Raw genomic sequence first — 27,785 nt, 5'->3', positions numbered from 1 at the left:
TTGCTCTAGCCGCGCATGCACACTTATTTCTTTTCATGAGACATGAGTAAGTCATAGAAATCGAACAGTAAGCGTGGAAAAAATTTGATTAAGGAAATGAAATTTTATTTTCTGGTCTATTCTTGTCGTCGAGTTCCTTTGCGTCAGCTGGAAACCCTGTAGTTGTTAGAATTTTGTAGAGATGGGCCGATACCAATATCTGTATCGGTACCGATATATAGGTTTAAACTGGTATCGGCCCATCTCTAGAATTTTGTTCTAAAAAGGTGAAATAGCAATAATTCACAAAATGGGTAAGAAGAAGAAAGTGGATGTAGCTGTTCAAAAGTATTATGTGAACTGCAAACATCAAAACTCGGTATTTAAATAATGTACGACACTATGCTTTGAAAGGTATAGCTATATTCAAGTGGTATTTTTCAATATTTAGCTTAGAAACGATCAATATAATTTATTTTTGAATTTTCGTAAATTACCATGAACGGTAATTTACGCGGTAAATTACCGCGTAATTTACCATTTTCCAAAATTACCGTAATTTTCGAACCCTAGGCCTGCCGTGGAGAATTGCAGGCTTGCAGCTGCCTGTTTCTGTGCGTGCCTAAAAAGATCGTTTCCTGGTAAATATTTTGTTTTTATTAATATTTTAAGGGTTAATTTAGATTAAATACCAAAGTTTTATTGCAACCGAATGGAAATTAAGCCTTGCAAGTGGAAAATTCATGGTTTTCCGTGCGAAAATATTTGCCTTAATTGAGACCAAGGCCCGTTTTGTCTCTTGGGGCGGATGTCTAATGCCTTGCCGATCAATGCAGTGGAACTGGAACTGGAAGCTTGCTTTTTCAGTGCAAGGCTAAAGAGATCATTTCCTGGTAAATATTTTGATTTTATTTATATTTTAAGGGTTAATTTCTATGAAATACCAAAGTTTTATTGCAACCGAATGGAAATTAGGCCTTGGTTAACCATAGATTTGTTAATTACGACCTTGGTCTTTTAGAAGAAAACTTAAGCCTTAGTTGATTTTATATATTGGTTACGAAACTATTGCTGTTATTTAGAACTGCATAGTTCTAAATAACTAACACACGTTCTTTGCCTAAATTAATGGATTTATATTGCCTTTAACTGAAGTCATAAACTGTAACGGCGGCAGGTGTATAGTTATTAAAATTGAAATGAGGTTTATAAGCGCTCGTGTAGACAGTAGTTCTCTAAAATGTTTTCAATTAACAAATCTATGTGTAAATATGATAAATGGCACAATGATTAACGTTTATGTGGTCTAAATATTTTGAAATTAATCTTATTATATATTTGAATCGTCTTAGTTAATGAATTAATTTATTCGTGGTCCTACTATTCAATCTTTTTTAGTCGGTTTAAACGTAATTCAAAATTATTATTTATAAATTGAAAAATATTTCAAGATTGACCCGAAACCGTATTAATGGCGATATAATATTTATTTTATGACTTATTTAACAGTTAAATAAACGTTCTTCTAAAATACTTGTGCTATTTAAGATGAAACTGAATTTAAATTGTATTAATTGTTTGAATTGATATTATTTTAGCTATGATCTGTTTCCAAAGGAACAATTTAGGTTGGATTCTAGAATTAATAACTATTATTTGACAAAATGGCATGCAATATTTATCAGGTCAATGAACGCAGTTCAATTCCATTCTTAATTCGGGTCTACACTTTGATTTTACCCGTTGAAAGTGAATCTCTTTAGAAAAACTATTTAGACAGCGTGTGAAAACTTTTGGGCACTAGTTGCGTAGAAATCTTATTGAGAATAATTCTAGCAGGTCATTATCCCCAATGAAATTATTAGGTTACTTAGTTTATAGTTTTTATTATATTTATTTTTAGAAGAGAAGCGCTTGTGTCTGATCCTGTTAGGGATTTACGTCAGGATATAAATAAAATGCTTCTTATGGAATAGGTATAGGATTGGTCCTAGCCCTCTCTTTTAAAAATAATGAATGTAATCAGGATTTTAAACATTTTAGGACTAGGGTGAGATTCCCTTTGCGGTATTAAGGTATCTAGTTTATGTTTTTAATTAGAGTTATTTTTAGAGGAAAAAGCGTATGGTAACTCTTTGAGGGACTTTTGTAGGATCTAAATAAATTCCTTATTTATGTTTAAGGTAGAAGGTTGCTTATTCGCTTTGTTCTTTAAAAGTAATCGGGACTTTTTGCGGATTTAAATCAAGGCTTACGATTTTATGGTGTTAATTTTCTGCCCCTTATTAAGGTATTTAGTTTAATGTTACGCGTGTGCCATTTATGTCAAATAATAGCTATTTGTCTTATGCTGGAACATTTTACGTTACATTATGGGAGAATTCAAGTGGATTTTCATATTCAGGTATTTAATTTCAAGTTACGCATTTGATATTTTTGCAAATAATAATAAGAATTTTTCTTGTGCAGGAACAAGTGGACGTCAGCGAGTGGACTTTCATTGGAAATCCCATGCTAAGGACGAAGTTTCCTGGTTTTTGGGGGCTCCACAGCGGGCTTTAGTTTAAATTTAATAATTCCCGAGTTAAACAGGGACTTGTTAAATTTAAATTGGGCCCGCAAGCCTGACGTTAGGCCTGGTAACTTATGGTCAATGAAAAGTTTCGTTATTAGACTAGGGCCAAAAAAATCAATCGATTTACTTATAATCATTTTTTTGACCTGTTTGCATGGATTTTTTATATTTTTATTAAATTTTTCATAAAAAAGTTTTTTTTATATTATTTTTATAATTATTTTTTTGTCACTTTTAATGTTTTTATTAGGTAAAAAGCTAAAAAAAAGGGGTCACAAAAATCATTCTAAGTCCAGAGGCAAAAATAAAGAAACCAAGTCTTGTATATAAAAAATTAAAGAAAAGAGAGAACGAAGTTTAAGGAAAAATTTATTCAATAAAAAACTAAAAAACCGAAGTGTTTACAAAAATTTCGAACAAAAAAATATTAAAGAGTTTTGTAAATTAAAGTTTGAACGCAAAAAAAATTAAGTAGTCACAAATAAAACTTGCAAGTAAAAAATTAAGTTAAGTGGTTACATGAAAACTTTAAGTAAAAAAGATGTATTTTGTGTCTTCTAGCTTCGATGATTTCCTCCATATTTTTAAGTCAGCGCTGAGAGAAAGAGCCAGTCCAGAAGACATGTAACATGAATCCAACGAAGTATGTCATCGGTAATGATACAAAGCAAGTCCAGAACAGCGGAAGTCATCGGGAATGATACGTCTCGGAATGACAAGCAACAGAAAAATCCAAGAGTATCAGCTGCATCTATAAATGAAAACATTAATAACACATCTTAAACTATTGCCTATTTTAGGGTAGAACGAAATAATCTCTTAGATTTAAATAACGTGTCATTAATTAAAATGACTACTAGGGCTACCAAATTTAGAGAGAAAGACTACCCCGAATTAAAGGAAGGCTTGAAATTACTACCACGATTGGCACCCTTAATTAAATAATAATATGGTTGACTAATTTTTTGCCAAAAATTGTACAGAAAATAATTTAAGAAAAACGTATTTATTTTAAGTTAAATTATGCATCCTTTTATTACCTAAATAATTTAACACATCCCCTAAACTAATTTTAGGAAACATGCCATTTCAATTAAATTATAGCTTAATAATGAAAATAATTTACAATATCCCCTAAACTAATTTAGAAAAAATCTGATAGAACCGATAAATAAAAAACCTTAGGACAAGGCTTAACTTAGGCTTAGGTTAGCACAACCTCGTGTCTTAAAATTATCTCTTCGGGACTTGATTTTCGAAAATCTGTCGCTTTATCTCTAAATTAATTTAAAATACCCCCTTGACTAATTTTAGGAAAACCTGCATTTCTAACCTGCTTAACTATTCCCACGGACAGACCCCGTTTAAATGGGACAAGGCTTAAACTTAGGCTTAGGGAACCCTCGTGTCTTAAAATTACCTCGGCAGGACTTGATTTTCGAAAATCTGTTACTTTATCTCTAAATTAATTTAAAATATCCCCTTGACTAATTTTAGGAAAACCAGCTTTTATTTTAAAACTATTCCCACAGACAGACCCCGTAAATAACTAGAGTTTAAATGGGACAAGGCTTAAACTTAGGCTTAGGGTAACCTCGTGTCTTTAAATTATCTCGGGAGGACTTGATTTCCGAAAATCTGTCGCGTTATCTCTAAATTAATTATGTACCCCGTTTAATAACTTGTAATAATAGCCCCTAAACTAATTATTAAGGGATTCTCACTTGTTCAACATCTCGTTGTAAAATTTTATTTATGGTACTTGATTTTTAATAAAGAAATAAAAATAACTAACATTTAACACTACCTAATTAATTTAAATACTTGAAATAAAATAAATAATTTAAGGGGAACTAGATGAATTTGGATTAAAGTTTAAGCTTACGGACTGTTAAAGCACGAGGAGGTCAAGCAATGGCCGCCATGTAAGTTGAAGAGCTTCGAATTCAGCTTGCGTCCTCAGGAAAAACTATCAGCGAAGTGGCGGAGCTATCAAGAATCGACCTCAAAAGCCGGGATCACGATCAGCTGAGCGGGAAAGGTTTTTCCACGCGACTTCCTCGACGGCTTCCATGCAAAGAATGAAGGCTGTAACTTCCAAATTGCCGCTAAGTTAAAGAGCTTCGAATTCAGCATGCATCCTCGGGAAAACCGATCAGCGAAATGACGGAGCTATCAAGAACCGACCGCAAAAGTCGGGATCACGATCAGCAAGTGACCTCCTCGGCTGCTTCCAGGCAAAGAATGAGTGCGGCTTCCAACTTTCAACTACGAAGTAAATTTGCTACGTCGGGAGGGGGGGGGGGCGCTAAAAGCGCCGATGCGCGGACTCGTATGGGCCGTGTCCTTGGCACGAAATTCAAATAGCTGAACACCGCTAGGCCTACATTAATGAACGCTAGGCCTAAATGAATGAACACTATGCCTAACTGAATGGATAATCATTACCTATTACCATTAACATCTGTCGTGACGTCAGAAGTCAATTATCTCAGTGACGACATAGGTCACGTGACCGGATATGACGTCATGCCACGTGACCGGATATGACGTCATGTCACGTGACCGGATATGACGTCATGTCACGTGACCGGGTAAGATTAATCCGTTCGCTACCACACACATGAACGAACACTTTTATGTAACCAGCGCTAGCTTAGGTATATACTTTAAGCATTAGTTTGTGCCGTTTTGCGTGACTGCCATGTCACTCTTCAGTGCAAAATATTCATTGGATAAAGTCAGTTATTCTGACTGTTTATTAAGAGTGTGTCACGTGTCTCACGTCAACATACTCGACTCACCGCTCTAGTATGTTGGGAAAGCACTTTAACCACTCTTATTCAGAGGGTATGGATCAAGTTTCTATACCTTAGCCACAAATTATAATTAGTAACCTTACAAGTAAAAATAAATTAATCAGGCAGACTTAAAAATATTAATGCAATATTTTATTTCGAAATATATTCCATTTCATACATTCGGATTTAATAAAAATTTGTAAATAAAATACTTTTCAAAAATGTGGTAATCATTCATTATAACTTTGGTTGAAGTCTTTTATTCTTTTTATTATTTGACTATAAAATAGCCACAATTATAATTAGTAAGCTTATAAATAGAAATAATTTTATCAAATAATATTTTATAAATATTAATGCACGTTTTTATTTTGAAATACATTCCATTGATACATTAGATTTTATTAAAAAGATTAATAATGAAAAGAATAAAAATATTTTTATAAACGTGTAACTTCAGAGCGTTGAGTCCGGGTACTGAAAATAATAAGATAATTTCTATTATTAACAAATTTTAATAGGCTTAGAATTTCCACTGTTTTTCCACGCTAATATCCTACTGAGCATTACGGTGGAAAACGAGGTTGTTATTATGGAAAACGAGGGTATTTGTGGCAAAACGTAGCATTATGCTTTTGCGTCCAGATAGGAAGTGCGTAAAGTCACTGAGTGTTGAAAAATTATGATAGTAATTTACGCGTTTTTATGAAATAATTTAATTGTTTATATTAAAATTGCATAAATACTATTAACCATGTATAGATTAAACATATAAAAGAAATATATACATAAGTGCAAGTGAACAATAATAAGAGCCCAGCTACTAAATTAATTGTTTAGATAACCCAGAGATGCTAAATAATTACCTCGGAACTAAGACCAATTAATAAACAAAAATAACTACCCTAACATTGTTTCAGTCCGGTGGATGGATTTAAAAATAAATTAGCTCTCTCAAGTAGCGCTTTTCTACACCGACGCCAGAATGCGCGAGTGTTTAGCCCCTCGGTTACCTTATAAACTACTTCAATCTCACTATTAAATTATACATTGTCGAGGGGTCCGCCAATAACACGAAATCCCGTACGCTTCTCGCGAAATCTTTGAGAAAATCAATAAATTACGAAATCAAAGAGGAAATTCCGAAATCTTAGGCGAAATCAAGAAGAAATTCCGTACGCTTTTTTTGGGAATTTCGGACCCCTCGTATATTGTACTTAATATGCCCCAAAACATAAACATTTATAGCCTAGAAAGAAATACCAATATGGCGGCAAGGAATAGAGTAACGCCGGAATTGCCAGGAACGTTTGAATCAATATGGAACATCTGAAATTATAATAAATAAATTAGTTCTTCCCAGATAGAACTAAACCGAAATATTCATTAATTTGCTTGAACCGGCAAATAATAATGCTTGAACAAGAAGGATTTGATTAAATAAAATTTTCTAATAAATAAAAGTTTAAAAATAGTTTAACATACTAAGAAAAGCCGCAATTGCGTGAACTTTTGGTGGAAGCCCTGCCATTGGGAATCTTGACGTTTCTCGTAACCCTATAGTCGATCGTCGCGTACTTCTTAATCCAAAAATTTCTTTCTGTGAACACGTTTGCTCCGAGTTGACAACTGGGAACGCGGTGACAGACACACACACAGACACGTTCAATGTAATACCTCTCCGTGACGTCATCGTCACTCGGAGAGGTAAAAACGTGTACAAAACCGTAATTAGTTACTGTACACTGAATTTAAGAGTGATTAGCCCCTTGTTTATAGTATAATCTTAGCTTGAATATATCCACACCAAAAAGTTCTAATCTGCATATTAAATGCTAGAATTAACATTAAAATCCCTTATTTACAAAGATAACTGCTTACGATAAATGACTCATCAGAAATAAGGATACTTATCAAAATTGCGTAATATGCGTTTTAATTTGAGACAAGGAAAGTTACGTTATCAAGAATTGTTCAATGCACTTGTACTTTAACTAATTCGAGAGAAAAATAAAATTTTTGAACTCGTTTTAAATTGAGCACGTGTTGTTCGTCAATTTCAATTATCATTATCTTAATTACATTGTTTAAAATACAGGGTGTTAAAAAAGGGTGATTGAACCGAAATACAGTGTATTTTGGGTGATTGTGAGTCGAAAATGTTCCATGGCACGGAGCCTCCGAAATGAACTAGGCCCATGCATGTCAAATTTTATGTGGGGAAATATCCAGTTTGTTAAGGAAAATATTTTCACCATATATGTGTACGAGATGGCGCTTATATTACCGTTGTGACAGGGGTCTTCCTTAAATTATCGTTGATATTTTAGGGGTCAGTCATAAAATTTTTATGATAGAGAAAAGTTTCATCCTAAAATTAACGTGAATGTTTTTGGGGCTATTCACTTTTTATTGAATCTTTCGGTTAGATTGTATTGATGACAACAAAATAAATTATTTCAATTAAATTAATTCAGTAAGAGTAATAAAAACGTATACTTACAATCCGCGACCTTGGCCCAAATACTTAAGCAGTCGACAGGGTCACGGGGTTGAACTTTGTATATTTTACGGTAATATAAGCGCCCCCAAGCATGAAACCACGGCGAACTAAATTGGTTAAAAAAAATATTCTCGCTTCGCGACACGAATGGGCCTAGTTCATTTCGGAGGCTCCGATGACATTTTGCATTAAGGGCCACAAGTTATGATTAGAGCGTTTTACGAATGCCCCCTTAATTAAATTAGCATTGTCTTTTATTTCTTAAAAATAAAATTAAAAATGTCATCCGTGAAACACTTCAATCATAACTCGTAAATGGTGACCCTTAGGACAAAAATGTCACAAAAATATGTCAAAACTGCTAAAATAATTAAACATCACCCATAATCAATGTACATTACAGGAAATCTGAGAGCGATTAACTCTTCGAATTTCAGTTATTCCTTAGGACCTAAAGTTGCAAATTAATTCCCTTCAATCAATCGATTCATGTGAGTCTAAATTACATTGAAATTTCGTATCTAAATGTGACGGCCATGTTTTCCTCCTTGCTCCAAGACAGCCATTGATTGACCTAAGGCCGAAACACATCCATAAGTGTATATCTTAGAGTTACTATAAGTCTCGTTGATTCCGCAGTTTATAAACAGCATGTGGTAATATATATATATATATGTTATGTATAATGTATAATCTATAATTTAATATTATATCAAGAAGTGATATCTAGTTTATTAGGGAGATGGTATAAGATGCCTAAGTATTCGTCACTTCGTGCGCCATAGCCTCAGTCCCCCTTTCTGAATACAAGGGGGGAAGTAAAAGGAGGCCGGGCTATTTCGCCTCTCCTCAGTCGGAAAATATGATTGTAATTTTCGTCATTCGCGTCGCGCTGACGTGAATTGTCAAGAACCAATGAGATGCTGGTTGTAATTTAGAGGCGGGGATTAACTCCGAACCTACTTTTGGACTGGAGATAAAGCTGGAAATGTGGCGAATTTATACCTTCTCCCTAATAAACTAGATATCACTTCTTGATTATAATAGGAAAGTTTGTCGGCCGAACGGATTCATATGAAATTTGTTATGCAGGTAAACTACAACATGGATATTAATAGGATACTTTTTATCCCGGTAGTAGGTTATATTTCCGTCGGTTAATTTCAAAGTTTAATTGCTATTTCCGGGAGTATTGTCACGTAACTGTAAGCGTGTAACGACTCGATGGATAGATTCAACTGAAATGCCGATGTCCATTCTGAACGCACTGACAACGCTACGAAATTTACGCGTGCCATTTGATGAGAGATAAGCTTGATATGGGCCCCACCCTTACATAACGGATTGTACAACCCTTTAATATTAAAGATTTTTATGAGAAAATCCATTTCTTATTTTTTAATACAACCGTTTTAACCCTTTCGTAAATGGTATTGGAGTATCTAACATATGAGCCCACGCACCTACGTCAGAGGTTCTCTCGGTAGTGTTTTTCCTAATATTAGACCAATAGTTTAATAGTTTTTCATTTACAATTATGAGTATAACGTTTAAATGGCTAGATAGTGTTTATAAACTCCAATGAAGCGTAAATTCGCCTTAAAAGTCTTTTTTAGCGGCGTCACTCTATGGCACAGTACAGTACCGTAATACAGTCGTAAATGTTTTACCAGATGTTTCTTTAAAACATAACCTGTTCACAAAAACAACTGGCTATCATCCAACAAATCGTAATACAACTGCACTTTTTTTCTTCTAAAACTTTAAAATGTACCTGCTATTATGATATGAGTGTAGTTGTTGTGTTTTCGACTTTTCAAAAATTAACAAGTTGGGAAAACCAAAATATTACCTCTCCGTGTCAAGAAGATTATATAAACTTAAAGTATCCAATGAAAACGTTATTATGTTTCTGAGTTGGGGTTTCCCATTTTTGTTGTTGTTTTGAAAAATATATCGCAATGCACGGGCCTTGATAGATATAGGAGGCAATGAATGAAATATATCACAATGCACGGGCCTTGATAGATATAAGAGGCAATGAAGGAAATATATCGCATGCACGGGCCTTGGTAGATATAGGAGGCAATGATAATCTCTCTCTTTGCACCAGAGGTTTATCTTTAATATTTAAATAAATATAATTATTTTTAATTATTTTAATCTTCAATAATTAACATTAATAATAGTTAAATCGTTTAAAATAAAGTTATACCTATTATCTTCTCAAACTTTGCTAATATTGACGTTTAAAGTTAAGGGTACCCCTCTTGCCCGCTTTTTTCAAATTTGGGGTATATATACGATTCGTTTCCATTATAATAGTAAGGAAAAAGCGCAATTGCGAAAACCTTTGGTGGCGATCCCACCTTAGGGAGGCTAGACGTTTCTCGTAACCCTAGCTGATCGCCGCGTATATCCTAAAACCAAACGATGATAATGGAGTAGAAGCCAATGATACAGATTGGTGTCTATGTGGAATAGACGGAAGACCAGTGGATGGTGGTGTTAGAAGCCAGTGTAAGTGCAGACTGGTGTCAATGTGGGATTGACAAAGAGCAGAAGATGGTGGTGATTAGAAGCCAGTAAGAACAGACTGGTGTCCGTGTGGGATGGACAAAGACCAGAAGATGGTGGTGTGAGAACTCAAGTAGAGGAGCCATTTCCGTGACTGTGAAAGCAGTTCGGAAATGGCGAACACGTTTGCTCCGATACGCAAACTGCGAACGCGGTCACGTGGGTGTAACAACGGACAGACAGACAGACACACAGACAGACACACACACAGACAGACACACACACAGACACGGCCGTTACAGAACCTCTCCTGGACTACGTCACACGGAGAGGTAAAAACAAAACTATAAAGCATGGCTCTGAGTTACTTCCTATATAATTAACCTCGTGGTAGTTCAGAACTTCAGTATTAAGTTTTAAATGCGGTCCTTCCAATAATTGCAATTTGAATCTCTTTGAACTGTATTTGAAGAAGGATATTACAAATCTCAAGCTTTTGAATTGGGACATTTGAAAGTCGGTTTAGCATTGAGAAAAAACTACGAAACCACAGGAAAAAATGTCTCATTGATTAGAAAACTTACTGAATTGAAAAATATTGCACTGTAGATGAAGAAGGACATTGAAAATCTCAAGCTTTTGAATTATGGGATTTAAAATTCGGTTTCACATTAATTGAGAAATAAACAAATAAATAAAAAACTATCAAACCACAAGGAAAAAAATTCATTGATTGAAAACTTACTGAATTGCAAATTTTTAAAATGATATTTTTTCAATTTTTAATTTTTCCTCACATATTCGGGTTATAACAGCACCGTTTATCCTCGTAGCGTTTAGCACTTGAAGCACGGAAAATATTTATATAAGCGTTGGCAACTTATTGTTATATATTTATGCTGGCAGAAACTAATCTAAAAGTTTCTGCGTGAGTTGAAAACCATTAAATTTACATGTACATGACGTTAAAGCAGTCTAATTTCGCAAAACGATCGTTTTCGTACATGTACTTTGGCGTCTGTTGCCTTACTTCGTATTTCCTCCATGTCGACTCTTTTGTTTTGTTTGGGCACAAATCGATAGAACAATTTTAATGCTAAAGTAAAAGAGAAGAAAGGTAAAAGTAATTATCTTCGCCGCTATAATTATTCACGCGTCGGTGAGTGATCACGTGATGTTGTTTCCAACAAGTGCATTTTCGATTGAAATTGCGTGCGAGAAAGTTCGTTTCTGTAGGTCTATAACGAATAAATTGTCAATAGTGTGATACTTCGAACTTTCTCGTGATGTCACACCCTCCTATCTCTTACCACAGTTCTGGCGACCATATTGAAAGTGGTCAGCAGCTCAGGCCATACAATTGAGACTATACCAATATTGACGTCACGTCCACGTAGCTCCCTCCTCTCAGTACCACTCTAAGGACAAAGCAAGATGTAGCAACAAAACTCCAACCATCTATCAAGCATCCACTGTATCTTTAACTCCATCTACCAAACGTGTTTTCATAATTTTCCACAATTCAATGTAGGATCAATGTAAAGTTTGCATGAATGTATCGATCTGTTATTGAATAAAATGCCGAATAACAGCCATTAGCACTCTGTTGGTTGAGCACGGTAATTTTTGCTGGTCAAACATAAAGGATACAGGAACTGTATTTGTTGAAATCAAAGAACGCTCGAACCAGGGAAGTAAAAACGTTATTGTAATTTATGTGGCTGCTCTAACTAGTGTATTTTCGATTTAACTACTAAATTCGTCTACAATTTCGTCTAAAAATGTTAATAATAGTAATGTAATAAATTAACTATTCGTTGATTTTAATTAAATAGACCATGTCGATGTAACTAAGAGGGAAAGACACGGGGGTAAAAATTTGCCTTCCTCCTCGCTTTTTCGCGCATGCGCTGTAGTCTTTTTGTATCATTAGCGTGCGCAGTATCAACCCCTTAATTGTGTGAGGGTTTCCATCTCCATTTTTACGTCGAAAAGGTCTATGAAGCACACGGTAATGGCACGCAAAAATGTGGATCTAGATTAAAAACGTCCATTCCTAAATGCCAGCCGCTGACCAGTCTGGAGATCAATACTTTTATAATGCTTTAAAACACCGTGAAAAGTAAAAAGCGACGCCGAGTTGTTTATACTTGAATAATATCAGAAACATTTCAAAGGCGCATGCAAGCGACATTCAGTCGCCTCGAGAAAATTAACAACAGACCAACATTGCATTACGATTAATATTTGATTCGCCATTGCATATTCTTTAGGCAGACTTTAACGGTGCATTGAGCCAATCCCTTTGTAAATCTGGTACGATCATTACATTCAACTGGTCGCCTAAGAAAAACAGGAAGATGGATCGGTAATGATGAGAGGCGATCTGCGCCAAAGAAAAGTCTCCCAGTGTACCTTGTGCAGGATCCTACTCTTCGGAAGGAGATTGCTAAGTGCTGCCACGTAGCGGCATTGTATTTGTATGAGAACTGCCTAGCATCTATTTTTAAGACACATTGGTCATCCTTGACGTTTCCGTAGCATAGGACCCTAGCGAAACGCTGAGCATGCTGGGTGGACTTCGTTGGTATAGATGGGGGTACAGACTGCAACGTTACAGGTATGAAGGTTTCTACACCATCCCTCTATCCTTCAAGAGAAAACCATTGGACTCTTCTTCGTGCTAGGGGTCGTGAAATTTGAAGGGCGTCCAAAGAGGCCTGTTCATCCTTCCTGCTTCTTTTAAATAAATCAATTCCTGATAGTATTGCACATTTCATATTTATGAGTAGTTTTGTTATCTATACAGAGCAGGGATAGATATAATTTTTCAAGTAGGAATGGAGAACAGAGTAATCTGGGCGTGCGTCAAAGTCCCGGACCCCCTTCCCCGGGACGGGGGTTATGAAAGAAAAGCCGGTCATAACGACAGAGGTAAAAAGGAATTTCGTATTTTTCACCGTCCCCGTCTGCAACGTCATCAAAACGTAGTATAAGTGAGCAATAAGATAATTTAAGCTTTTCGTTACGTGTTGGAGGGAGGGGCTCTTTACTGAGTCGGACTGAAGTAAATACTAACAGCTCTCCATTCCTACTTCTAAAATTAAATCTATCCCTGTACAAAGTGTTAAAAAATTGGGGTAGGATAAAAGTACAATGAGTTGTATGAGGGATTTTGAGTCGAAAATGTATTAGGTTATATTTACTGTAAGGGGGCCACCAACTACAATGTATGATTAGAGTTAAGGATGACCCCTTGAATTTAAATGAGAAACTGAAAGAGAATGCTAATTTAATTAAGGGGTCATACATAAAACACTTCAGTCGTAACTGATAAACGAAGGTCATAGAACATATTTTGAACCACCATTTTTGAATCACACAAAATTACTTAATTTTCAAGAAAAGTTGGGAATTCATTGGATTAATTACGAAATTATGATTAGTAGTAGTACAATTGCACTTAAAGGAATAAACATTGGGCACAACGAAACTACGTGAATTGCGGTCGGTAAAAATTGACCCGATAAGATACACTGAACGAAGCGTACTGCTGAAAGTTAATCCGCAAAATATTACTGAAATGCGAACTAGATTCACGTGTCCTTCGTCAAAATGGTACGCGACGGCGGCTTGCAAATAATACGGTTCAATAACCTATCGACCCGATAGTTAGTACGTGTAAAAGTACCGTTAGTTAAAATTCCTAAAGTGGTTTAGGCTTTTAGTATTCGTGAATGTATGTCAACTGTAATGGGGATAAGAGCAAAAAATATAAATATATTTATGTGGAGCGTATAGAGTGTATTTTGCCAAACATTTTGCGGTATAGCCTACGAAAGGTAAATTGCAAAAACTTAAAACCTTACTGGTTAATTAAAATACTGCAATGACAACTGTAACATTCCCACGGAACTGACTATTCAAATAAGAAACTGGTCCTCAGTAATAAAATTATGTTTTGGAATTTAGGATACTGAACCTAAACGAGTAAAACAAATTTGGGTTGTTTTGGTCGGGGTTGTGGCCCACTTCGGTAAGTCAAGCTTCGAAGAGACAAAATTTGAGGGAATTAGACACTTGGGGACCCCGTCAATGAGTAGGAAAATCAGGTTTATTTTAAATTAAATATTTAAAACGAGAGTCAAAAAACACGGTTGGCGGAACGATTGGTATTGGCAGTATATCGTAGTGGTATCTATGCTCCTTGGTTTTCGTTCCAAAACTTCCGTTGGCTGGGATCTTCGTCGAAAAGAAAAATGGCGATGTGGGGGACGTAGAAACACGTTGCAATTCTTATATTAAAGATAATGGGAATAAATTTGTCCAAACCGTTTTAATTTAACCACAGAATTCTCACTCACACATATCACAACAAAACATCATTGACGATCGTTTAAATGTTTTGCAGAAAACTAAAACCCCGACTAAAAGCCAACTTCTTAGCCAAGGCTTAATTTACACCGTTCCGACAGAAGCAGACGTGAGTCATTGTCGCTCCCAAAATCACAAAATAAAAATAGTGCTAAACCGGAAGTGTGTAAGTTAATGCGCGTGGGCGCTAAAAAATGGGGTAACTATTTCTTTGGGAGTTAAGCGGTGTATGAATCCGCTGAGCTTTACGGCGAAACTTTGTTGTTACGGGATTTTTAACCAGTTTCGTACTTCGGGTTATTATGAACTCCTGGTATTGGGCTAGCATACCATACCATCGACCTGTTCTTGCATAGAAGGACATGCTTAAAAACATGGCAACAAACTTGATCGTCTTTGGCCTTGTTTTCTTTTCGAAACGAAAAAAACTAAGTTCGCAGTTGGAGCTAGCGATAAAAAAGACCTTAAACTTAACATTCCTCCAATGGGAGTCCTGCCCTCTTATAGGTTAAGCCTTGTCAGTTGGATTTTGGTAGTTAAGGTTAAGTATTGTGAGTTTGATTTGAGGTTAGGCCGAAGGTTTTCTATAGAAGGAGAATATAAACAAATGTACTCAATAGTGAAGCCACACGACACAATCAGGCTTTATTTCCCTCGAGGGAAATCTTTTTGAAACTACTATTATTTGAGCTACATCTAGAACTTTATTCTTCTAAACAAAAGTATTCGAAATTTACTTTCGAATGTGTAATTATATTCCCATTTACCACAAAAAAAATTATAATAATCTAGAATAACTACGTTAATGTTTCATGGAATAGAGTTATAGCCGTTGAGTGGCTTAATAAAACTGAAATGTTCAACGCTTTGTGTACAGTGAATACACCTTCGTATAGCCTTAGAATGTCGCTCAACAACTAAGCACCGTTATGAAACGTTTATACGGCCCTATTACGTTTGAAAAACGAAACAATTACTGAGTCAACTAAAGTTTTAGATTGCGGTGAAGTTTACATTAACCTCCACACGAATAATTTAGAAGAGAAAATAAAACTGAAATAGAGGGACTCGACTTAATCGGTGCTACACGCTATGGGTTTCACCAGAAGTGTATAATACTTCTCTTCGAGAAAAGTGTACCAGCACAAAGCGGGGTAATTGTAACATCTTTCTTCCTAACATCATTTTACATTTGGATCGTACAAGGTTACTAAACTGAATCACATACGCGATAAATAGTTCCCTCATCATTACTATATCTATTAGCGCTTAACTATTGGCCAAGACATATGCATGAGATTGTGCGTTTTTGTCCCACGTCAAGACAATCAAGGTTTGTGCCTGGTTGATGGCTGATGATTTAGTACCAAACAGTTATAGAATTCACCCCACGGTGCGATGTCCATCTGAAATTTGATGAGTAGGAGAGCAAACTTAGGGGTGAGCCTTGGAAGAATCATATTACATAACTAAGTATTAAAAGGATACAGAGTGTTATAATTCTCCTATTATCCTTTTGTCTTCCTGGGATTGGCGTCAAGTCTCATTAGACTTGGCATGAAATCATCTCTTAGTAACCCACTTTTGAAGCAAAACAGTACAAATTATAGTAAGGGGGAACACTTGAAAGTGTTATTCACTCATAGTCATAAGACTAATCAATCCATGTAGTCATCTAGAAGGCTTATCTATATTTAAAACCCTACACAAGTGGGCGAGCACTTCAAGAGAAATTTTGTTATCGCTTTTCAACTCTTCAGTTTCGCCACGTGGCAAATGATCTAGCAGAAATAGAAGAAACGAAAAATAATTTAATCTGTAGGTTTCGTATTTGATATGTGAATCCTTTCAGAACTATCAAGAGCAAATAAGCAAGAATAATGATGGGTGTTGTGAGTCTCCAGTTTCCTATAAGCAGTGCATTTGAGTGTAGCGATTATACCAGGGATAGATTTAATTTTAGAAGTAGGAATGGAGAACAGAGTAATCTGGGCGCGCGTCAAAGTTCTGGACACCCCTTCCACGGGACGGAGGGGTATCAAAGAAGAGGCGGGTCATAGCGACAGAGGTAAAACGGAACTACGTATTTTTCGCCACCACCTTTCAGCAACGTCTTCAAAACGTAGTTTAAGTGAGTCAGCCAATAAGATAATTTATACTTTTCGTTACGTGTTGGAGGGAGGGGCTCTATGCTGGGCTATGAGTCAGACTGAAGTAAATACTAACCGTTCTCCATTCCTACTTCTAAAATTAAATCTTTCCCTGATTATACTTAATTTTCATTTACTCTTGGTAATCTTTCGATGGCCTTGAAGAAATATCCCGATAAACGTTTAAGTTTCATAATACAGTTGCGGAAGCTGTTATTTCATATGAAGTATGATAAAAAGGCTAATTTCGCAATTCACTTAAATACATGATAAGGGGAAATATTATATGTAGAATAAATTATGTTAAATCTTACAAAAATTTATAGGAAAACCTGTAGCGGCTAGATTTTTTCTATTTTAATCAAAAGTGTATAAAATAATGAATATATTAATTTCAACCATGTTTCTATCTACAATCATAAGCATATCATACGCTATGGGACAGGTGGACGTGATTTACCTTGATCTGGCGAAAGCATTCGATCGCGTCTCCCACGGCACTTTAGTTAGAAAACTCCGGACACTAGGCATCAATGGTGATATGATAGGCTGGCTAGAAGATTACTTACGCTCTCGCGTAAATGTCCTCAAGTGTAATGGCAAAGTCACTCAAGTCACTTATCCTGTGCAATGCGGAGTGCCGCAGGGCTCGTCATTAGGGCCCCTGCTTTTTAATATTTATATCTATGACCTTCAATACAACATACACCACTCTAATATTCTCCAATTCTCAGACGACAATAAGATTTGCAAGATAAAAGAGGCCCAGAGGGATGTAGCTTTATTGCAAGAGGATCTTAACTCGCTAGCTTCCTGGTGCTCCCTTAACAACCTTCCAATCAACCCCGCCAAATCAGTCCACGTTAGCTTTACGAGAAAAATCGGTAGGGCTTTTCGCACGGCGTACACCATTAATTCGCTTGCAATTAAGAAACAAAGTGTTATGAAGGACGTAGGGACAATTTTCGACAGCCGTCTGCTGTTCCATGATCATATCCACGATGTTGTTAATCGTTGCCGACGCACCCTTGCGGTGTCACTCAAACTCACTCGAAAATTACATTCCTTCAGACACTTTCGGATGCTGTACTTGAGCCTGGTTCGCTCCCGTCTTGTGTTTGGCTGGGTATCTTGGGGGTGTTGTGCCCGATATCTTCGTGATAAGATAGAGGGTGTACAAAGAAAATTTGTGCAGTATAGCTACTACAATTTCTTTCGGAACCTTGAATACCACTATGACACGTTGCTAACATTCTTCAAGCTACCCACTATAGCACATTACTGCACTCTGATAGATTTTAAATTTATTTTCAAGTTAATTAATAACATTATTCCTCTTCCCATGTTGTTGGAAAGGTTAAATATTTGTGTTCCACGGGTTTGGCGTAATAATCCTGACACATTTTACATAAAGGGAACATACTTAAACCCTATTAACAGAATGCAAAAGTCTTGCAATATCCTAGGTTCTAAACTCGATATTTTTTCCATAACTTTGAAACAAATCAAATAACTCTAAATTCACTCCCTCATTTTTTTTCTTAAAACAAAACCAAATTATAATGCAGTAGCCTATTTATTTGTTTAGATATATATATTATTTGTATAATTAATTCATAGTTTGTTAATTTTTCTATTACTCACGTGCATGATCTCCATTTTTGTTACATTTGTATATTGGACACACATTATTAATGTCTATATTCTCGTGAACTCTTTGTAGTTTTTTATATAGACAATAAATAATTATTTCATTTCATAATATTAAAGAAGTAATGAGGAATTAATTTTCCATTAGGATAAGTAGTGGACACTACGCATTACACTTTCCTTCCCACGAAGCATGTGGAGTACCACTATTGGACGAAGAAGTCAGGTGGTACTAGCCTGGCGTCCATAAAGGGTGGGTAAGAAAAACCTAACGTGTATGGTCCATTACGTGGCATTAAGAAAATTTCATTGCTCATATCTTCTTTAATATTGCAGATAGAAGCATGGTTCCAATTGATATATTCATTATTTTATACGTTTTTTCGATTAAAAAAGAAAGTATTCAACCCCAATGTATCCCTTTAAGCCCCTGTGATTTTTAAAATTCAGCCAGCTTTAATAGTTGATAGAATTATATCACATGATTGGTGAGTTCCTTCATTTGGATGGTCCATCGTTAATTAAGAAGGAAATACTTTTAACCTGGGTAATAGAAGCAAATTTTATGGTAGTAGTACGTGGGAAGATTTCGTTCAAACTATGGAAAATAAGACAGCTATGCTTCAGAGTAGGTTGACAATAACAAGTCAAGGTAAAACGAACAGCTGCGATGTGGGTATGATATTGAGGTACGCGACGTTCATTGCAATTCACGTGCAATATGTTTAAAGATTCCACGTGACTTTCAGCGATAAATTTCGTAAACATTTTGGCATAACCAAGGTATCAGAAATTGTATATTTCTTATTATTTTGCCAAAATAATCAATATGCAAGTAAATTTTCAAAATATCGTTATAAACTCACTTTAGGCCCAATTTGTTGTTCCTGGATGATGAATAATTATGTAATGTAGAAGTTCAAACTGCTAGAAGAGAAGAATTTGACCGAAAATGATTACACTGCAAAAGTATAAATGTAGAAGTTCAAACTGCTAAAAGTGAAGAATTTGACCGAAAATGATTACAATCAATGTATGACGCACAGGTTTTATTTACAAGTTACGAAGGCTTAACGATAAAGCGTAATGCTTAACACCAAGCCGAATACAAAATAGGAAAATCGACAAATAATAAAAAGTATCAATTAATGTTTTTTTATAAAGATTAAACACTGTTCAGTTGTTTGTAATGTTTGTTATTTTTTACAAGACTAGATTATTGATTAATAATTATGAGCCTCTGCATGGCTGAGAGGTGATATTAGGCACACGACGGTGAGAAAATCATGAGGAACAGACACGTGAATGAACCTTCCAGTTTTCACGCTGGATGAAAAAGATAAAAAACTTGGTTAGGTAACCCATTTATACCACAAAGTACAGGAGGGATTTTTTCAACGATTTGTTTTAGAGGCACTGAAGAGATTTTCTATATGGTTTTGTAAATTATTCATGATCTCCAAACAATTTCACAAAAGAAAAATCAGGTTGGTTGCACAAATAAATAGTGTTATTGAGTTAACTAACCTGGCACTCCACACTGCAGTACCAGTCTTTTCCACATCCGGAACAAATGAACTGAGCATCAGCCGTATTGCAAACCATACACTTCCGGAAACGTGTAGTTTTCGGGTCTGGCGGTGGTTTTGGTTGACTCGTCCGCGCTGCAGGCGCAGGGTTATGTAAATTTGCCTTTTGTTGCAAGTTCTGTTGTTGCTGAAACGATACAGCGCAAAAATAAATTTAAGCGTTAATCGTGCAATACTGTATACTTAAAATGTGACTTAAACGGCAATAAAACTATATTTACAATTTCACGTTGATGGTGATTGCTTGGTATAGGCAGCTTTTCTTTTGGATCCCAATTAGAGGGTGTTGCTTTATAGGCTGATTGTAAAATACGTGGGTCCATAGTAGGATATCTGAAGGGTGCCATGTTTGCCCCAGGCATAGCAGCATATGGCACGAATGACCAGAGAGCCATATTAGGATGAGTTTGTGCCATGCGGAAATAGTCGTACGAGTTCGTTGGAATGTTTTGAAGTTGCATCTTGGCCATATCCTGATGAGTTGTGGATTGAATGTTGCTGGTAGCGATACTAGACGTATTCGCCACCGACGTAGTATTAGCCGATACGTGATTGTTTGGTGCACAAGCCTGGGCTTCTTTCAATGATATGGCTAGATTAAATGCCAGTTCGCTTAAACTACTTTCTCTCGACAAGAAAGAGTTTTTCAAAATCTCAGGATTTATATTCACTCTGTTACTATGAGGAAATTGAGGAATATTGTCTGGTTTGTGCTTTTGGAAATTATTCTCGTTCGGAGACCAAACCATTGGGTTCATGTTCGGGTATTGCGGCGCAGCTTTCTTGTCGTTAAAAGGCATCCCACCAATCGAACCGTACGAGGGAAAATCTGACGACGGCGTATCACGGAGCATCATGGGTAACGTTATGTTGTTCTTTTCGCCAACGCTTGATTTAGACTTGGACGGTACTCTTAATGAGGGGCTTGTACTAGTTGCGTATGGCTGAAATCCTCGTTTACTGATGTCGCGATTATCGTGACTGTTAGGTCCCTCGATATTTTTTGGGACACCCTGACTGTTAAGCCCCACGATGTTCTTGGGAACACCCTGAATATTAGGTGCGGCGATGTTTTTGGGAACACCCTGAATATTAGGACCCACAATGTTTTTGGGAATAGGCTGAATGTTAGGTCCCACAATGTTTTTGGGAACAGGCTGAATGTTAGGTCCCACGACGTTTTTGGGAACAGGCTGCATGTTAGGTCCCACGATGTTTTTGGGAACAGACTGCATGTTAGGTCCCACGATGTTTTTGGGAACAGACTGCATGTTAGGTCCCACGACGTTTTTGGGAACAGACTGAATATTATTTCCCCCGAGGGGTTTTTGAACAGTTTGACTACTAGGCCCAGCGAGGAGTTTTTGAACAGTCTGACTAGTAGGTCCTGAGAGGGGTTTTTGAATAGTCTGACCATTAGGCCCAACAAGACTATTACTTATCGGTATATGATTCATGGTTACATTCGGTGGTATGTTCCTTTTCCGGATATCTTGCATAACGTTGTTCGGCGATGGAGTGCTTGGCAAAGATGGCAGATTATAACGATCGTTCGAATCTGGTTTAGCGATGGCCTTTTTGAGACTCGCTACGTTTGAGAATGATACGTTAACTGGTGAAGGATGGTGATGGTGAGTTTTCTGATGAGCCGGATATCCGGCGTGAGTAGTGCTAGGTACTTGCGGTTGATGCGCGACTGGGGGTTTATAAGGTTGAGGATTTGTCGCGCAAAGAACGTTTTTAACCGGCGCTTTCGTTTGACTATGTTGTACAACTGGCGCTGGTAATCTAGGCGATACGTTCCGTCTGGTATCGTTCGGTTTAGTAGCTTCTCTAACTATAGGACGTACCAAACACGCTTCTTTTTGACTATTCAAGTTAATGGGGTCTTCATTGGCCTTGCTATTAACAGGAGGTGCTGATATTTCATTGTTCAGAGCTGCCTTATTTACTTGTCCAAAGGAAATACTACGAGTCATATTAGGAGTTGAAGCCGACACTGGTAAAACCGGTATTGGTATGGCACGTGGTTCTCCTCTGGTACTAAGTAAAGATTTGAGCAGGGATTCCTTGTACGTTTTGTACTTGGTGATGAGTAAAAGTTCTTTTTGCTTTTCTTTGGCCATTTTTTCCAAATTTCCTATATCCTTTTCTAAAGTCTTCACCATATCCTCGAATGTAACGTTACGATTTTTATTAGCCGTATCAGGCGAAGGTGCAGCAACCTTCTTAACTTCAACTATCTCGGGACTTTCGCTTCGATCGCTCACAGGAGGCTTATTTTGCAGCGATACTTCATTTGGTGGTTTTGGGCTACAGATTTTACTGACTTCTTTCGAGTCATCTTTAACAGGTTCAGATAAATCCTCCATGAGTACATCCGTACTTAAGTTTGCGTCTTTATTCAAAGACATGACGTTAACAATAACAGGTGTGGGGCATGAATTTTCGCCTGTGATTTCCGATAGGACGTTAGTGAAAGTGGTGTTCCCTGTTGTTGGTATATTCATAGAACTAACCGCATTCTCCAAAAAGAGGTTAAAGTCTTCAGGCGGGCTTTCTTGCAACAGAGTTCGAAGAATAGAGTCATCAAGCACGGATTTTTGTTTGTCTAAAGTTATCTTGCCCTCTTCTTCGCTATTATGGACTGGTGCGGAGGTTTTAGGGTTTAGCCCTAAATCGGTTTCTACGTGACTATCTGTACGCTTAGGATTTTGATCGTCATTCTCATCAGTTAAGGTATTTTTGATAGGAATATTGGGCTCATGGGATTTTTGATCAGGTTGGAGTTTTTCAGGATGCTTTACTATGACATTTCTGACGTCTTCTGTACTGACAGGAACTAGGTCTTTGAGTAGTGGCATGCTGTAGACTTTGATTGGGACAGGATTTGAACCTAAAAAGAATGATTCGGGTTATACCCTGAAGCATAAAGTCCGAATGGAGTTAGAGAAAGATTCGCCGCGGCTCTTAGACCTTAAATCGAAGGTCTGGTGTTGCTAAGGATGGTGTAATGATACTTGCATATTAAATCTATAAGATTGCATGCACTCTTGACTTTGATAATTATCATCGTGGTGTAATACTGAATTAATTAGTACTAATTTTAATCACTTCACCACCTACAAAATCGCTATTTAAAACTATATTTAATATTGTACTAAAAACTCACCTTCTGACTTGTCTTCAAGCGTAGATCCCAAGCATTCTGACAAAACGCTAGAAGCAGGGGTTTTCATTGAGCAAACGACATTGACTACATTTCCATTTGGCACGTGTCTCTTATCGCTGTTTGAAGCAGCGCTAACGTCTGGCATTTTATAACTGAGATCGGTGACGATTTCAATAGAATAGTCTTTAAGCTTATCGGATATTTTATTCGGCAAGTTCGCACGTTCGTCTTTACTTAAGTCGGTTAAGATCTCGGGTGGTGATTTTTTCACTTCGTCTTTGTTTAAGCTTAAATTGTTGTTCAATAAGAACTCTTTTCGCGAGTCTTTCGGTGTTCTTATAACGTTGTCAGTTAATGAGTCACTGGTTGAGCTGTTCTTTGGTAAATTAGAAACGTTATCAAGAGGACCAGCAGAATTTTCGTCCAATACGATTATTTCCTTGGATGATTCCTTGGAATGTTCTTTGGGAGAGTTAATCACACTTTGATTGGTCAATTTGGAACTTTCAAGACTATCCTTTTGTTTATCTTCAAAGTTGTTCTTCTGTGGATTGGTAAAGTTACCTTTCGAAGAGTTTCTAACGCTACTACTCGGTGAGTTCTTATATTTTTTCTTCGGAGGGATATCAGTCTTCGAGTTCTCAGAGCTTTCCTTTTTCCAGTTGGCGCAGCTTTCTTTCTTCCAGTTGGAGAAGCTTTCCTTCGGAGAGTTCGCGAAGTTGTCGGCGAAGCTGTTTTTCGGCGAGTTGGCGAAGTTGTCCTTCGGAGATTTCGGGAAGTTGTCCTTCGGAGATTTCGCGGAGTTCACTTTTGGAGAGTTGGCGAAGTTGTCCTTCGGTGAGTTTTGGGAGCTTTCCTTGGGCGAGTTCGCGACGTCTTCCTTGGGCCAGTTCGCAAAGCTGTCCCTGGGCGAGTTCGCGACGCCTTCCTTGGGCGAGTTCGCGACGTCTTCCTTGGGCCAGTTCGCAAAGCTGTCCCTGGGCGAGTTCGCGACGCCTTCCTTGGGCGAGTTCGCGACGTCTTCCTTGAGCGAGTGCGCGACGCCTTCCTTGAGCGAGTTCGCGACGTCTTCCTTGAGCAAGTTGGCGAAGTTGTCCTTGGGCGAGCTGGCGAAGTTGTCCTTGGGCGAGTTGGCGAAGTTGTCCTTGGGCGAGTTCGCGAAGTTGTCTTTCGGAGAGTTCGCGACGGTTTCCTTTGGAGAGTTCGCGAAGTTTACCTTGGGAGAGTTCGCGAAGTTGTCTTTCGGAGAGTTCGCGACGGTTTCCTTTGGAGAGTTCGCGAAGTTTACCTTGGGAGAGTTCGCGAAGTTGTCTTTCGGAGAGTTCGCGACGGTTTCCTTTGGAGAGTTCGCGAAGTTATCCTTGGACGAGTCCGCGAAGTTGTCCTTGGACGAGTCCGTGAATTTTTCCTTGGGCGAGTCCGCGAAGCTTTCCATGGGCGAGTCCGAGAAGTTGTCTTTTGCAAAGCTCGCGAAATTGTTTTTAGTAGAGTTGGCGAAGCTGTTTTTCGTAGAGTTTGCGAAGTTGTTTTTCGTAGAGTTGGCGAAGCTGTTTTTCGGCAAGTTGATGAAATTGTCCTCGGGCGAAATCGTGAAGTTGTTTTTCGGCGAGGCGGCGAAATTGTTCTTGGGCGAGTTCGTGAAGTTGTTTTTCGGCGAATCGGCGAAGTTGTTTTTCGGCGAGTTGGCGAAATGTTTTTTTGGCAAGGTCGTGAAGCCATCCTTGGGTGTGTTTGAAAAGCCGTTCTTCGGCGAACTTGCAAACCTAGCCTTGGGCGAGTTCGTAACGATAGCCGCGGGCGAGTTCGTATAGTCGTCCTCGGTCGAAGTCGTAGAGTCACCTTCGGTTGAAGTCGTAGAGTCACCCTCGGTCGAAGTCGTAGAGTCGCCCTCGTTTGAAGTCGTAGAGTCGCCCTCGGTCGAAGTCGTAGAGTCGCCCTCGGTCGAAGTCGTAGAACCATCCTCGGTCAAGTTCGTAGAGCCACCTTCGGGTGAACTATCCTTCGTAACGACCTCCTTTGACGAGTTAGTAATGCTATCTCTAGGAGAACTAATAATGTCTACTAATGGGTTCGAAACATTGGCTAAACTTCCTGCGGACGAGTTCGCAGAAACATCATTTGGTGGTGTAGCAGCAATTTCATTTAGTGTGATCACAGTGGTTTCTTTTGGCGGCTCAGTAGTGACTTTCTTTGGTAAGTGTGCAACGATTTCTTTAGGCGAGTTTGCAACGATCACATTTGAAAAATTATCTACAATTACCTTTGATGAATTTGGTACAATTTCTGTAACTGATCCCGCTAGTATTTCGTTTCGTGAAACTCTTAAGTCGGACTTAGGAGAATTCGCCAGGTCATCAGCCGGAAACGTGTCTTTGGAAAAATCTGTAAATGTTTTAGTCGGCCCGAGAGAGTAATTATTATGAACCGGAACACTTGGAGAAGGAGAGTGGTCTGATGCAGAGTTTTCGATGTTGTTTTCTGGTGAGTTAGGAACGTTTAGGATTACAATTTCTTCAGTCGCGTTCCTTATGTTTTCACTATTGATATCTTTATGAAAATCTGTTGCGTATTCGTTACTAATTTTACTGGTTAAATTCGTAACAAACTCGTTTGTTTTTCTACTGGACAATTCCGAACCGTTTTCGATAGTATTTTTGATAGCGAATTCCAATACGTTTTTTCTGTTGTTTTCCTTGGGAAATTCCAGTACACTTTGCCTACTGTTTTCCTTGGAAAATTCCAGTACACTTTGCCTACTGTTTTCCTTGGAAAATTCAAGTACACTTTGCCTACTGTTTTCCTTGGAAAATTCCAGTACACTTGGTCTACTGTTTTCCTTGGAAAATTCCAGTACACTTGGTCTACTGTTTTCCTTGGAAAATTCCAGTACACTTGGTCTACTGTTTTCTTTGGAAAATTCCAGTACACTTTGTCTACTGTTTTCCTTGGAAAATTCCAGTACACTTTGCCTATTGTTTTCTATAGATACTTCCTGTACACTTTGTCTACTATTTTCTGTACACGATTCCAATTCACTTTGTCTACTATTATCTGTACACAATTCAAGTACACTTTGTCTAGTATTTTCTGTACACAATTCAAGTACACTTTGTCTACTATTTTCTGTACACAATTCCAGTACGCTTTGTCTACTACTTTCTGTACACAATTCCAGTACGCTTTGTCTACTACTTTCTGTACACAATTCCAGTACGCTTTGTCTATTTTCTCCAGAATATTCCACCAGGCTTTCTCTACTATTTTCCATAGAATATTCCAGTACGCTAGGTCTACTATTTTCACTAACACAATCCAGTAGATTTTGCCTATTATTCTCCCTAGAGCATTCTGTTATGTTTTCGACGGCATTTTCCACGGATAATGCTTTAACGTTTTCGACAGAATTTTCCGCGGATAATGCTTCAACGTTTTCGACAGAATTTTCCGCGGATAATGCTTCAACGTTTTTGACAGAATTTTCCACGGATAGTGCTTCAACATTTTCGACAGAATTTTCCACGGATAATGTTTCAACGTTTTCGACAGAATTTTCCACGGATAATGTTTCAACGTTTTCGACAGTATTCTCCACGGAATATACTTCAATGTTTTCGACAGCATTTTCCACGGAATATACTTCAATGTTTTCGACAACATTTTCCTCGGATAATACTTCAACGGTTTCGACAATATTTTCCACGGATAATGCTTCAACGTTTTCACTATAATCTTCTCTACAAAGTTCAGGGACGCTTTCACTAGTATTTATTCCAGAAAAGCGTGAGGCGATTTCTAAAATGTTCTCTTTACATAATGGCTTAATTTTATCTAGAGATGAGTACGAAAATTCTTCGAAGTTTGTATAATTTTCACAAGGCAAGTTTGAAAAATGATCAATACTAATTTCTGTACAGTCCTCCTTATCTAATACAACATATTTTTCATTATTTAGATGTACGCAATTGTCTAGATGTAAGTCATCTCTACAGTCCTCTCTAGTTAATCTAGGCATATCGTCCGAATTATCAATGTGTTTACTTGACGGTGAATCGATATGAGCAGTGTTTTTTGGTAATTCGGCACAATTTTCCGTAGACAACCCGCTAAAATTCTCTAGGCAATATTCAGTTGAGGTTACTTCGTCGGAATTCGTAAACTGATAATTATAAGCTATTTCAATTGTGGTACTATTTTTGTCTGAAGATGAAACGTCCAATTCTTCAGTACACTGGTCGTTATTCAATAAATTGGTTACGTTGTCTGATATGCCTTCAATGATTCTGCTAGAATTTGGCTCTGACGTTTCGCAGTCTTGGCTGGATTTTATTTCGGATGCTGATGTATCTAAACTAAATGAGGCAAATAAGATCCAATTTATTTTTCTATTTAAAATGCACACCAACAGCTTGTCTCAACAGGAACACAAGTATTTTTATTGAACTCGAAGCAATAATGAATAACAGTTAAACCTCACA

At 37.3% G+C, this 27,785-nt stretch overlaps 1 protein-coding gene and 3 long non-coding RNA genes across 7 annotated transcripts in view; 1 reads left to right on the top strand and 3 right to left on the bottom strand.

The window, feature by feature from the left end:
- The first annotated feature begins 562 nt into the window (after positions 1-562).
- LOC149616125 (uncharacterized) lies at positions 563-2,745 on the top strand. 2 transcript variants are annotated; one of them, XR_016375916.1, is made up of 4 exons: positions 563-620; positions 704-872; positions 1,578-2,383; positions 2,449-2,745. It is a non-coding gene; the product is annotated as an uncharacterized LOC149616125 (long non-coding RNA). The 2 variants fall into 2 exon arrangements; XR_016375915.1 differs by having other exon boundaries at positions 609-872.
- A 160-nt stretch (positions 2,746-2,905) lies between these two features.
- On the bottom strand, positions 2,906-4,774 carry LOC149616124 (uncharacterized). The gene is made up of 2 exons (XR_016375907.1): positions 4,440-4,774; positions 2,906-3,305 (listed from the first exon to the last, which is right to left on the bottom strand). It is a non-coding gene; the product is annotated as an uncharacterized LOC149616124 (long non-coding RNA).
- A 5,940-nt stretch (positions 4,775-10,714) lies between these two features.
- On the bottom strand, positions 10,715-17,478 carry LOC149616123 (uncharacterized). The gene is made up of 4 exons (XR_016375901.1): positions 17,360-17,478; positions 12,791-16,530; positions 11,686-12,718; positions 10,715-11,613 (listed from the first exon to the last, which is right to left on the bottom strand). It is a non-coding gene; the product is annotated as an uncharacterized LOC149616123 (long non-coding RNA).
- A 2,105-nt stretch (positions 17,479-19,583) lies between these two features.
- Positions 19,584-27,785, bottom strand: part of LOC149616120 (uncharacterized) — a 46,301-nt gene continuing 38,099 nt past the window's right edge. For 2 of the 3 annotated variants that reach the window (XM_089856683.1, XM_089856684.1), the window contains exons 3-6: positions 23,311-27,659; positions 20,360-23,034; positions 20,077-20,265; positions 19,584-19,875 (exon numbers count right to left, since the gene is read on the bottom strand). In XM_089856683.1, the coding sequence (XP_089712809.1) occupies positions 19,834-19,875; positions 20,077-20,265; positions 20,360-23,034; positions 23,311-27,659 (7,255 nt within the window). In that variant the 3' untranslated portion in view covers positions 19,584-19,833. The remainder of the gene's footprint in view (positions 19,876-20,076; positions 20,266-20,359; positions 23,035-23,310; positions 27,660-27,785) is intronic. The other variant, XM_089856685.1, reaches the window with a different exon arrangement.

The sequence above is a fragment of the Phalangium opilio genome, unplaced genomic scaffold (assembly GCF_054372755.1).
Source record: "Phalangium opilio isolate 3A_F unplaced genomic scaffold, DU_Popi_V2 ptg000217l_1, whole genome shotgun sequence".
NCBI classification, from domain to species: domain Eukaryota; kingdom Metazoa; phylum Arthropoda; class Arachnida; order Opiliones; family Phalangiidae; genus Phalangium; species Phalangium opilio.
Note: the sequence above shows the minus strand (reverse complement) of the source record. Positions and strands in the feature narration are given on the sequence as shown.